Source organism: Seriola lalandi, unplaced genomic scaffold (genome assembly GCF_002814215.2).
Source record: "Seriola lalandi dorsalis isolate HSWRI2012SDOR001 ecotype SW California unplaced genomic scaffold, Sedor1 jcf7180002054524, whole genome shotgun sequence".
Taxonomy (NCBI): domain Eukaryota; kingdom Metazoa; phylum Chordata; class Actinopteri; order Carangiformes; family Carangidae; genus Seriola; species Seriola lalandi.
The window spans coordinates 1,610,894-1,623,873 of NW_019525077.1; the positions used below are offsets into that span (position 1 = coordinate 1,610,894).

The 12,980-nt window shown below is 44.0% G+C and overlaps 1 protein-coding gene across 1 annotated transcript in view; it reads left to right on the top strand.

Annotated features, from left to right (window-relative positions):
- Nucleotides 1-12,980, top strand: part of fras1 (Fraser extracellular matrix complex subunit 1) — a 157,166-nt gene that overhangs the window by 47,342 nt on the left and 96,844 nt on the right. Inside the window, exons 13-16 of the mRNA XM_087176054.1 lie at nt 868-1,011; nt 2,649-2,789; nt 3,180-3,320; nt 3,420-3,587. Coding sequence (XP_087032180.1) covers nt 868-1,011; nt 2,649-2,789; nt 3,180-3,320; nt 3,420-3,587 — 594 coding nt within the window. The remainder of the gene's footprint in view (nt 1-867; nt 1,012-2,648; nt 2,790-3,179; nt 3,321-3,419; nt 3,588-12,980) is intronic.

The following is a 12,980-nucleotide window of genomic DNA, read 5'->3' on the forward strand; positions in this document are numbered from 1 at the left end:
TTTTTATTTATTGTTTTTATTTTATTTTTTTGTAGTACTTGCTGTGGCATCTGGCTTTAGAGTGTGGGCCACTGGGAAATCACGGTGATCATACCAGCTGGTGCTGGAATAGGTTTTTGGAGCTTGTATTTGTTCACACACACACACACACACACACACACACACACACACAGGGATGAATGTGCAGGTGTAGGCAAAGGCACAGGAATACACACATGCATTACATCAAGGAAAAAAGATTAATTCACTGATTAATTATGAGACTCCTCTTTCTGCGTGTGTGTGGGACTAATTCCTGGTTTGTTTCTCTGTCTCTTTGTCTCTTGGTCAAACCCACACACACACGCACACACACGCACACATGCACAAATGTAATTTTTACGTGGACTCCCCACATAGCTCACCCCTTCAGCCTCCTGCTCTCACTATTTGTCTGCGCTGTTGTTAATGCTTGATTTACTAGCACCCACAGAGCTACACACACACACACACACACCCCAATCAAGCTCTACAAAATCTTGTAGTTTGCATTTTGTAATCTTGATTATCTCTTTTGTCTTCAGTGTTTGTTGTTTTTTTTATGTCCTAAAAAGTTTCCCTTAATGCAGAAAGTGCATTAAAGAAATCTTTGTGTTTTCCCATTAATTGCAATTATTTAGCAATTTACTACAAATCACACATAATGATCTTTTCAAATCAAACCTAGTTTTTCTAGATTTAGGATTATTTCTCCCACCTGCCAGACAGAGATTTGAAAGGGGCTTGATTTACTGTTGTAATGTAACGTGATGAATGTATGTACATCAACCTATCAGTAAGAAATAAGTAGAGGCCTAGAGTAAAACATTTTTCTAATCTTTTCACCAGACTGTCACGAGTCGTGCTCAGGTTGCCGGGGGCCCAGCCAGCGGGAGTGCGTGGCGTGTTCGGACGCAGCTGCCTTGCTCAAAGACGGGGAATGCGTCCCCGACTGTGGCGGAGGTTTCTACAGCCAAGACGGCGTCTGCCACGGTAAAGTTGACACGTGTCCACACTGCAAAGTAGCTGGGAGGAGGAGGAGGAGGAGGTGTCTTTCATGCTGTTAGGGACGTGGCAGGTTTTCCCCATTTAAAACCAGGATCAAATGTTAAGGATGAAGGTTTCATTTCACCCAGACCCGACACACACTTTTCATATTTTCATATTTGTACTTTTGACTTTGTTGTGGACTTGTCTGCTTCATGTTTCCCGGCCGGCAGTCGGACATAAACATCTTTTACAGTACACGTGAGCGCGGCAGCGACCGGAGCAAAGGCAAGGACGAGCACAGTCACTGTGACTCAGCATCCTGCACCGGCACAGCAGCCGTACTGTTGAATCTCAAAACCCTTTTGTACGAAGATGTACGGAACAGCCGAAAGCAACTTAAGACAGTGCAGCTGTCCGTCTGCGGCGTGTTCGCTCTGCAGCTCGACCTCATGAGGAGTGAAAGCTGAAATTGAAACAGACAAATGAAATGTCACAGCGTGAGCCGGTGCAGAGTACAGTGAACCGCAGTAAACACCAAACACCATCTGAGACAGGAAGAGGTTTATTGTTGGCTGTGAACTGGAGGTGAAGGTTTGTTTGGGCTTGTTTTTTTTTGTTGTTGTTTTTTTTAGCATCCCCCACAGAGCTTATTGCCAGTCTCCTCTCCGTGTGGTGCCAGAATGATAAGTCAGCAGTAGCCAGAGTTAGCAAACAAACAATTAAGAAAAATACAATAATTAGCGGTTCTCTTTTCTTCCACTAATGAGGATTCATAGTCTCTCAGAAGAAAGAGATCCTGTATGAATATGGATGGTTTCTATTTTTGAGTGGTAAGAAGAAGAAGAAGAAGAGGAGCGAGAATAGGTCTCCCTCAGGGCGACTGTGAACTTAGACTCACGTAGCTGAGCTCTTTCTTTGGTTAAAACCACCTGGAGGAGTTAAGGAGGAACTCTCTTCTTTTCCTGCAGCTTATGTGGAAAAGTTAAAGCGCTCAACGAAGACACCTCTTTGAGAAAATGTCAAAAACCTAACCCCAACTTCCCGGAGAAAGGTCAAATCCATTAGAACTTGCCAGTTTGTGCTTTGAGGTCTGGTTTTTAAAATGTCAACATCTGGAGAGAGCTGAGGGGGTTTTTAACTTCTCCATTTCCCCCCCTCGGGGTTTCCTGGGCTGGATTTGATAGCTTTCTACTTTTGTCCCCTCCAGCGTGCCGTAGGAATCCCTCCCACTGATTTTAGCCTCTGTTTAGATGGAATCAAAGATCTGTTTGAGCACGTTCAGGTGTCAAAATGTCATGTCAGCATGGACTGCTACACACACGCTACAACACACACACACACACACACCCTAAAGTGTAGTGAATGTAGCTAAGTTTACTTTAGTTTTCTGGACATATTTTGACTTGTTTTTTTATATATCTTATTGGTTTGTAAAGTTTTTTTTCACTGTTCAAACTACAACAAAACCTAAAAATATTTGCCAATAATTGAAGTGGAAAGTGAAATTCAGTATCTCACAGACTGTGGTTAAGAGATTTTGCTCTTACTTGAAAATAATTAGCTCATTTTTAAATTGAGCCTAGAAGAATTTTATCATCCCGACCAGAGGCCATTAACATTTACATGCTTGCGGTTCACAGCCTGCGATTCCTCCTGTGCCTCCTGTTTCCCCGACAACCCCAAGTGCATGAGCTGTCCTCCGGGGACCGCCCTGCATCATGGGAAATGTATTACCCAGTGTCCATCTCAGCATTACCTGGACAACCACAACAGATGCCGAGGTAGGCCAAGTCTTCGACCACTACAACGCAAACTGATTCTTGACTTTGGAAACTACCGTTGTCAAGACTCAAGGTCCACTTACTTAGTCTGGAGGTTTTGACTGTATCACAGGGATCCAAATCAGCAGATTGAGTAGGCTCTGTTTGTTCAGTTGCCATGGAAATGTAGATTTTACACATAATTTTGCACAATTTGAGCATCTTTCCAAAATGTCAGGGGAAAAAAAAGTTGTCAGTGTTTGATTGACAGCTGTACTGCAGTGGTAGTCAAACATAGTGAGTTTTCAGTATTTAACTGTTTTATTTATGCATTTTATTCACTTACATGAAGTTTGTTTAGTTTAAAGCAGCTGTTCTGGTTCACTTCTTCCCTTCTCCTCACCCCCTCAGCCTGCCACAGCTCCTGCGCCTTGTGTTGGGGCCCCTCGGTTTCCCAGTGTACCCTGTGTCCAGGTGGGCTCCTTCTCCACGAAGGCCAGTGTGTGGAGGCCTGTGGGGAGGGGCTGTACTCCCAGGACAATACCTGCCACAGTAAGGGCTTCATATATTACGTATTAAACGTGTGAAGGCTTTATAATTTTCCCTCTCTGACGTCTTCCCTTTTCAACCTTTCATCTCCGCTGCTTTCAGACTGTCACCCTTCCTGCCGCTCCTGTGTGGGACCCTTGGCGTCGGACTGTCTCGGCTGCCTCAAATCAGAGGAAGCCCTCCTGCCGCAGTCCGGTCACCTCCAGCACGGCGTCTGCTCAGCTGGATGTCCCGCCCACGCTTACCTGGATGAGGTGCAGACATGCAGAGGTGAGTACATGGAGTTTTTGGACGACTTCCTCGTCTGTTTGTTCGTCGGCAGGATTATGCAAAAAGTATTGAACTGATTTGGATTGAGCCGGGGGCGGATCCAGGAAGTTTCTATCACTTTCCTAAGCATTTGCAAGAGAGGGCATTTTTTAAAAACTTGTCGAATTCTCAGGAAATCATGTTTGGATCTTGATGTAAAATATTTATGGTGTTGAGATTTATGAGATTGTACAGTTTGGTGCAGATCCAGATAATAATCTGTTTCTGGTGAGAGGAAGATGTTGAATCCACATTACACAGAGTTGTACTTGTAAGTAACAGTACATGTGGCATCAGCGGCATTTAGGAACGCTTGCATCGGTGGCATCATTCAACATGCTACTGCTGTATAACATCATGCTGAGATCATCATTTCACCCCACAGCTAATGAAACCATACAGCTGCCATGCAGAAGGATTAAAGATAATTATAGGTAAATAAATAAATAAAGATGTACTGGAGAAAGAGAGCTGTGTAGGATTGTTTGACCTTGGCCGAGGTCTGCGCTCTGCTGAGAGTTTCCTCCTTTATTCTGGAGAAAGCAGAACCTGTGAGGCCGAGCTGGAGCGACTCTGGTGTCATCGGACACGTATGATCACAAGTTAGCAAGCCAGTCAGCGCGTCAATCTCCAGTCACTTTGGGTTTCAACACAGGTGAAGTAATCGCTGCCACTTCTGCGATTTGTTCAACTTGAATGAACGCAACAGAATTCAATCAGAGCGCAGAGGAAAATCCATGACAAAGTAAATGAAATGTTGTTTATTCAACCAAGCTGCTGATGCGATTGCAAACTGTGCGCCGTCATTTACACAACATGAAGTAGTGCTGGAATATTTATCAAATAATTGATCAATGAATTGACAGAAAATGAATGGACAACAATTTTAATAATTGTTTATCTGTTTTACCAAAGGGAAACATTTGTTGGTTCCAGTAAGAGGATTTCAGAAAACCTTCTTCCAATGAAATCATACCAGCTGTGATGCCCGTCAAAACATGCTTTTACCCATGAGTACACAGTAGTTATTACCACATATTACTACACACCTGTGAAGTTTATGACTGTATCTTGCAGGTTGCGATGTTATTACTGTGACAACATCTGTCCACAGACAGAGAAACGCCTGCCAGAGTCTGAACACCACCTCTGTGGTAGTTCCTGCTTAAGCAGGTGTCCTGGATACTCATGTCATGAATAATCAGGTGAATGTTGACACTTTAATCTAACAAGCATTTGTCTTTAGTTTCGGATATTTTATAGATGAAACAATTAGTCTCCTAATTAATAAAATGACTCGTAGAGTGATCAATCAGTCGTTGCAGCACCGCATATTAACTAACTTTCAGGTTTTCTGCTGCAACATGTTGAACACTTTCCTCTCTTTGTAACGTCTGCAAACTCCTGAGAGTCAAAGTTTGGTCTTGAGTTGGTGCGTCAAAGGTGTCTAGAATTGTGTGTGTGTGTGTGTGTGTGTGTGTGTGTGTGTGTGTGTGTGTGTGTGTGTGAAGACTTTGGGTCTGTTTCTGTTTGGGGAAGGAGGATAGTGCGTGTGGAGACACCTGATTAGGTTGTTTATGAGTGTGAAATTGTGCGTGTAATGGGCTGGTTTTTATTAAGGTGGGTTCTAGGCTTGAACACGGCAGTCTGTCAAGTGAGAATAATTATCACACACACCTACCAACACACACGTAAACACACACCACTGCAAACTACCACCTCCCTGCCAGAATGCCAGGAGGCATACGTTTCCTGATGTTTTTTTGTTGTTTTTTATTTTAAACAAAGCAGGATGACACTGAAGAGGAAAAGAGAGATGAGAAGACCATAATCAGTTTTCTTTACCTCCCTCCTCCCTCCAACTGTGTGCTGTGAAACTCCATCCGTTCACCGCTCTACTGTCTTCTTACCTCCCTGTTCAGACTTTGTGCCCACTGACCATGCTGCGTTTAGTATTTGGCAGGGAGAGGGGTATTTGTTCTACCTGCTGTCACTTCATCGAGCGCAGCCAAGTCATTTGCCAGCGCTGGCGTTTCGCTCGGCTCCCCCTTTCTCTCTGCCCACTTCTCCTCTGCCGGAGCGTCTGTTACCTGACACGAGACGAAGCACACGCTGCCAGGCAGCGGTTTTATTGCCACTTGTTACATGAAAGTTAAATCTGAAGCACTTTGTTGACAGAGGAATGCTTGTGAGTGAGAGCGGTTTTGATGAACATGAGGTGGAGAATATGGAAGTGATCCAGATCTAGAAGAAGGATGTTGCACGTCTTTTATTGACTGAGTTGGTTTGATACCACTGAGGATGGAAACATGTCTCGTCATTCGATACCAAATTTTAAAACCTAAAGGAGTAAATGAGTAAATCTCATGAATACATTTTATTACCTCTCCCTTTTAAAAAGTTATTGTTGAATAGTCTTGTTTTCAGTCTTGCTGTCTCTTCTCTGTTGTCCTTCAAGAATAATTACTAGTTTATCAGTTTTGAGTCACTACATCCAACAAGTTCCCCCAAGTTTTAAACAAGTACATTCTGTCGATTTACAGGAAAGGTGGTTGCTTTAAACGTGCATTTACTACTTTAGAATCAACTTCATAGCTTTTCTGAGTCAGTCGTGTCTTGATATGTTGCTCCTGTGATGCAGTTACAGTCATTAGTCACCTCTGAACCATTTGTCATTAGGATGTTTTTGGTTGACTGCGGCGTACCTGGTATATATATGTTATAAGTCAAAAAACTAAAGTCCAAGTGAATTCACAGCTTCAAGTCCAAGTCGGGATTGTTTCTGTTGAGTCTAAAAGCCAACAGATTCATGACGAACATCGTGTTACTCCAGGCCACTCAAAAGATTAAAGTTTAAAGTTTAGACACAGAAACTGGTCGGTAAAAGCGAGAGAAAGTTCACGGTTAAAGGAACTAGTGCGGACAGCAGGAAACAGGATGTGAACAGCGAGCTCTCTGAGATACGGAGGTCTGGGTCTGTAGGTGTAGTGCAGTGTTGCAGTTCCATCTTTCATGGAGAGCACAGACATTACTCCACTCGTGGGAGATGAAAATACAATACAGAGCTTCAGTGCTGCATTCATTATTGAATATACAATTATTTATCATAAAAAACTTAACACTGGATCGGGGGGTGTGTGTGTGTGTGTGTGGGGGGGGGGTGCCTATCTCACTTCGAAGGCATTAAGATTTAAAAGCCAGTGGAGGGAGTGCAGGAGACGAGGCTCGTTGAATTCTGGGTAGACTTGTCGGGATTTCCCACGGTGCTGCAGATAAGTCCTTGCTGCCTGCTCACAGTCACTCAGCAGCTGAGTTTCAGGGTGTGAGAGCAGCTCAGCGATCGTGACGTTAATGACAGGGTGCCCCGAGGAATGTCTTTATAGTTTCCGCCGCGAGCTGATGCTTCCTGGATTCCTCGAGTTTTGAAACATCATAATTGGTCGCTTCTGTCGTTAATACATAACAATTCCCCGATTCCTGTGTCGTTTGTCGTGCGGGTAAAAAATCAAGTATCACTGAGACTGAAATCCTGCTTGCTGGAGTTTGCAACCTTAAATATTAATCTACAAGCTTCAGATTAGTTAGCATGATTTTTTTTTTACCTTAGAATAAGGAATATGCAGGGCTCCTTCTTTTAATACGTCAAACAGCCTGAAGACAAATAGAGAATAACAGGATTCTTCATTTTGCATCACACTCGAGCAGTTGTTGAGCAAATGTATCCCGGCAACAGGGACTCATCAGTCTGCATCACTTTGATTTTTTGTGATCTGGAGCCTGAAGCCATTTGGGTAATAGCATGATTTGTCTCCTCACAACAGTTTACTTTTAAGTTCAGAGTGGGCCAAGCACCAGAGAAAATTTTTGTTTACCTGGAATTGAAAAGCCGTTAGCACTATTGGATTTCCTTTATCATCCCAGAGGAGACAATTACAAATCGATGAGAGGTAGTTGGATGGGACCGTCCTCTAACACCCATTCATCTCTTTGATCGTCACACGATCCAATACAGGAAGTAGAGTTTTTAAGTTTGAGTTTAAGGCTGTTGTCACTGCCAGGAAAATTTGGTTTTGTAGAAAAGATATTCACAATAAGAAATTACAAAGCAGCGTGGACCTTTAATGGGATGTTGTTACACTTCAAATAAGAACTTCAGTTTGTTTTTTGTTTTTTTTTTGATCCGTAGCCATCTGGAGGCTCCTTCATCCCCGCCTCTATGGGAACGCAGTCTGGCACCACCTCCTGGTGCCGGGCCCCCTGCCTCATGCGCCTCCTTGATCCAGTCCTCCCAGTGCACAGGCGGTTCAAACACCCATTCATAACCTATTTCCAAGGCCTCTCACACCGTGACACCATTTCAGGCCTTAGTGATGTCTGTCAGAGAACTTTACTGCCCAGGTCCAGGTCCACATGCAACTGGCAGACCGTCAGCTCAGTGAGTAGCTGAGCCTGTTGACGTGTTGTTGGCTGGTGCAGTGTTCTCTGCCACCATCTGCAGCAGCGGTTCCCAACCTTTTCTATCACATGGCACCACTTGAGAATCTCAAAAACGGTTTGGTGGCCCACATCCAAACCTGTGACGATACGGGTATACGGAAAGCTCAATTCTTCTTCTTTTTTTCTTTTTTTTTTTGACGGGGGAGATCGTCTCCTTCCTTTTAATCCTCCCTGTTGCTAAGCAGTTATTTCGATTCTCCAGTTGTTGCCACGACTGTCATCTTTTAACACGCCATCAGGCGGAGGTCACAAACAAGTGCACAACATGGTCCGGCCGGCGCCGACATAAAGGTACCGCTCATTGGCTGATCACAGTAATAGTGCAAGATCATTTTTGTTTCTAAAACCATTATTTATGTATAAATATGTTTTTCAGGATTCGTCGGCCCACTTGCGATACCTCCGTGGTCCATCAGCGGGCCCCGGCCCGCAGGTTGGGAACCGCTGGTCCACAGCATCCTGTCATAATTTCAGCAGTACCAGCCTCTCCTCAGTGCCTTTGGGCAACTGGTCAGTGTTTCAGTGGATAAATACCTGCAGTCTTGCCCCATGCGTGGAGGTTGAATGGCCTCAGCGGGTAAATACAGTGTTGATGATTTAGCCGGAGAAGAGTTGAGTTAGTTTATTATTATGAACCCAGTCACTTTACTCTCAGCTCATACTCGTCTCAGTCTATTATGATCATTCAGAACGCTATTAATTTGCCTTTTTTCCCCCCACTTACTCTGTCCTCTGGCTTTGCTCTTTAAAAAAACATTTTCCAGCTTCATTTTCAAACATCATTTCAGGCAACGAAATGTCACGTATTGTTTCTGCTGTCATAGTCGACATTACTCGGCCCTCCCGTTATTTGTTGTTTTGTGTTTGTCGTGTTTCTTGTGCGATGTCAAAAATGCATGTGGCATGTGCGGTAAAAGCATCAGGGAATAAAACCCACTTAAATTCGATTTGAGCTGCACTTGATGTGATGTGATTTGAATTGTGTCTCAGCCACCTAATGATTAAATATTGGATTTCTGCTTTTTTCCGTGCCCACACTTTAGAAAAAGAAGGCTTTGTTATTGTCATACAGACAATTGGATTTGAATTGCTTGTCTCAGCATAGAGTTATTTTGTACATCAGCTATTGTGTCTGACTAAGTACCACTTATCTAGTTTGCTTTCACTCTGAGCTTCCTAATAGCCGAGGATCAACTCGATAAATGACGTGTCATTAAAGCTCCGTTCACAGTAATATATAAATCAGTTGTTCCACTCTGCCTTTTTTTTTTCTCAGCAACAAAGGTTTCCCTCAGTGGAGTGTCAGTGGGTTCAGGTGTAGGGCTGGAAACAATGCAGGCTATTGTATGAGTTTGTCTTCGTGTGTGTGTGTGTGTGTGTGTGTGTGTGTGTGTGTGTGTGTGTGTGTGTGTGTGTGTGTGTGTGTTGCTCTGACAGATACTCAGACCTCCGCAGCAGCTACCGTCCTGAAGGAAAAAAGCGGGACGGTGTGTAAACATGTACATGAGACACTCAGACTCCAGCATTTATGTACACAGACACACACTCGTGTACATATTTAAGTGGGCAGGAGCGGACAAGCTATCAGATGTCTGAAGGCAAATTCCAGGCTGTAAATCCCTCTCCCCTCCAGGCAGCAGACAGAGAGAGTTGGCGTGGAGGAGATTTAACGCTGCTCGGTGGACAACACACCATCACGTACGAGAAGGGGTTAACGCCCGCCCGAGCTGTGTTGGATCACTGGTCACGTCTGACTGCATATCTGCTCGCCAGTTTTTATCACTTAAATCTGTTGTGAACTCGAGCTTTCGCAGCAGGTGAGCATCCGACCCTTTTTACAGAAACATGAGTCATGTTCGGTCTGTGTGGATATCTGTTTTTCTGGCTCTTCTGCCTGAGACTAGAAGCCTCAAAGCCTGATGACCTGAGCCTGAGGTCAGAAGGCGCCGCCGTCTCCTCTTGAGTCTGAACTTTAGGCGCAAGGTTTACATAGCAACCAGAAGAGAGGCTGCAGATACACGCAGAGGAGATGAGGTGTGATCGCAGGGCTGTGGGGTGTGAAGAGCTCAGAGACTCAGGATGATGTTGGTATCAGTCTACCGCTCCTTTGTGTTACAAAAAAAAAATCACTTCACCTCTTTCACCTCCTTGCCACCTCCTGTGGGAGCTGATTGGGTGGGAACCCCTGGGAGGTCCAGAGGTGAATGAAGCTGCTGTGGGGAAAAGGACATCAGCGCTTCTCGATGACGATGGACAATCTTTCTTTGGCTCTGATCTACTTTTCAGATGAATCGTACAGACGTCGTATTTAATAGCTGCTTTATTTTGATATTTAACTTTAAAAGTTCAAACGCTGCTAATCAGACCACTGTTAGCTGTTAGCCAGCTAGCGGCACATGAACAAGTTCTGATGTGACTGAACTTTCAAATCAAAACAACAGCACTGTTCAAACGGATACTCCATATGAACTAAAGAAAAAGTGAGATTGGTTGTGACGCAATTCGTAAACAGAACACGGCACCATGGATGAAGAGTAGCAACAAGCAGACAGAGGTCAGAAAGAAGCGTCAAAACGGGCAGAAAACCAACTTCCAGTCAGGACTTTCACAATAAAATTTGAGTGGAAATATGATGCAGATCGTGATTCTGCTTACCAAAAAGATTGTCACGTGGTGTTTAGTCTACACTGTAGAAATCCAGTGAGGCATCTACCTGGTTAAATATCAGACTCAAGTCAGATTGGAAAAAAAACACATTTTCTCTTGCTGTATTTGCGACTCCACTGGCAGAGCAGTCACCCATTGCATTTCCATTTCCTCAGAATGATCTCTCTGAGGGAGTGGGATGACTTCTACGATACCATAACAGAGCAGAATCAATGTGAATGATACTTCAGAGGAATGAGATATAACCGTTCACTTGTGTTCCTCTCTCCTCTGCCCTGATGTAATGATCGGCCCAGTTTCTGCACCAAGAGAATCGTTTCTGGAAGGCGTCGAGGAGCACCCCCCCCCCCCCCCCCATGAACTCCATCACATCAACCGTGCACACCTCAAATTATGACCCCATCAGCACAAAGCAAAGTAATGAATCTGATTCCTTGAACACGTGCATCAGATAAGGTGTGATGAGAACACCTGCACGTGTGAATTTGGGCGCTGCGTGAATCAATATACACTCTCCGCCCCGCAACAAATGAGATATCCAAGTTGCAATAAAAAGAATGAAAGGCTGCCTATTGTTCTTACGCGCTTCCTATTATTAATTCACACTGACAAGAAGCCTATTTAATATGCCTCCGAGTGTGTGTTTGTTTTATGGCTGTTAATATGAAGGTTTGTGTGGAGCTTGTTTTGGCAGCATGAGCGGGATGTGCGTTCACGTCACACAGATGTGGCCAAAAAAAATGAGTGAAAGAGCACGCTGGCGGACGGTAACCTCAATCAAGGAGACACGCACGAGATGTCTTTCATCTCGGCTGACCAATTTAAGCTGCCATATTTGACAGAGGAGAAGGGGATTATGGGTAGAGAGCAGGGAGAAGGTGGGCGATGACGGGACATCAGATTGATGGTTTCGGCGGACGGTGACACCGCTGTGACTTTGCAAAGTCCCCGCTCTGACACTGAGGGGCTCCCAAAGGGTAACTGTTTTTGCAACTTGAGACATACACACGCACACACGCGCACACACACGCACACACACGCACACACACGCACACACACACACACACTGCAGTGTTGGCTCAGGTAGAGCACCAGTCTGCTGCTGCCAGTGGCTGTCATACAATGTTTACACAAGACCCGGATACATCTGACAGCTCTCTGAAAGAATCTGGAGAGGAGCAATTATAAACACACACATACTTCAGTGCAAATATACTAAAAAAAAAAGAAAAAAAAGTCAGGTAGTAAAACACACACACACACACTTGGTGCTCCTGGCCAGTTGGTGACAGGCCTTTTGTCTTTCATTCCCACCACCTCCAGCAGCAGCAGCGGCAGCGGCAGCAGCAGCGGCAGCAGCCGGCTGGTTCGTGGCTCCGCTCGGCTGCCAGAGCTGATAGCGTTGCTCAGCTATTTGTCTTCATGCTGCCAAAGCAGACATCAAAGGCTGCACAGAAGGCCAAGTTTCAGGGCAGCTGTGGTGTGGGGGTGCAGGGTATGGGAGCATGTAAGGGAAAGGTTAAATAATCCGGGGGCCAGGGAGGTTGCATGTATTTGAAGCCAAGAACATATTTATATATATATATATATATATATATATATACACAAAAAACCTTTACACATAAAGCTGAATTGAATACTGGTTAAATGTGTGATAGTGGCAAGTTAAAAGCTGTACAATTCTTAAAATGCAGCAGCTTATCTTTAGTCCAAATAAGATGCTTGTATCAGGTGAGAGCAGTTCAGTTCAGTTCAGTTCAAAACTTTCAAATCAAACTTTATCTTAGGTATATAGTTAAATTAGAAATCCTTTACTCCCTGCTAATTAATTCCAAATTTATTTCCTTTCATTAAATTGAGGGCCATTTATTATGTCATAACTGCTCTCAAACTTATTCCTCATAACTTATTATTTAATTTAACTTTATTGAATTAATTAATTTGCTCTTAAATATTGTCCTGCTGCATTTCTTGGTGGATGTGAAGGTATTTCAGTTGTATTTGTCTTTGAAACTTTGCTTGTCTTTTTCTGATCCTTGAACGCGAGCGTGGCGTGTTTTGCTGCCGTTCAGAGGTCAAGTTACCTGATGTAACTTTGAACACTTCACTTACCATTTCCGAATGTTATAATCTTTTGAGATTTAAATCATCCTAAACCGATCGTTGTGGAAGTTTTATGTTTCATTATCT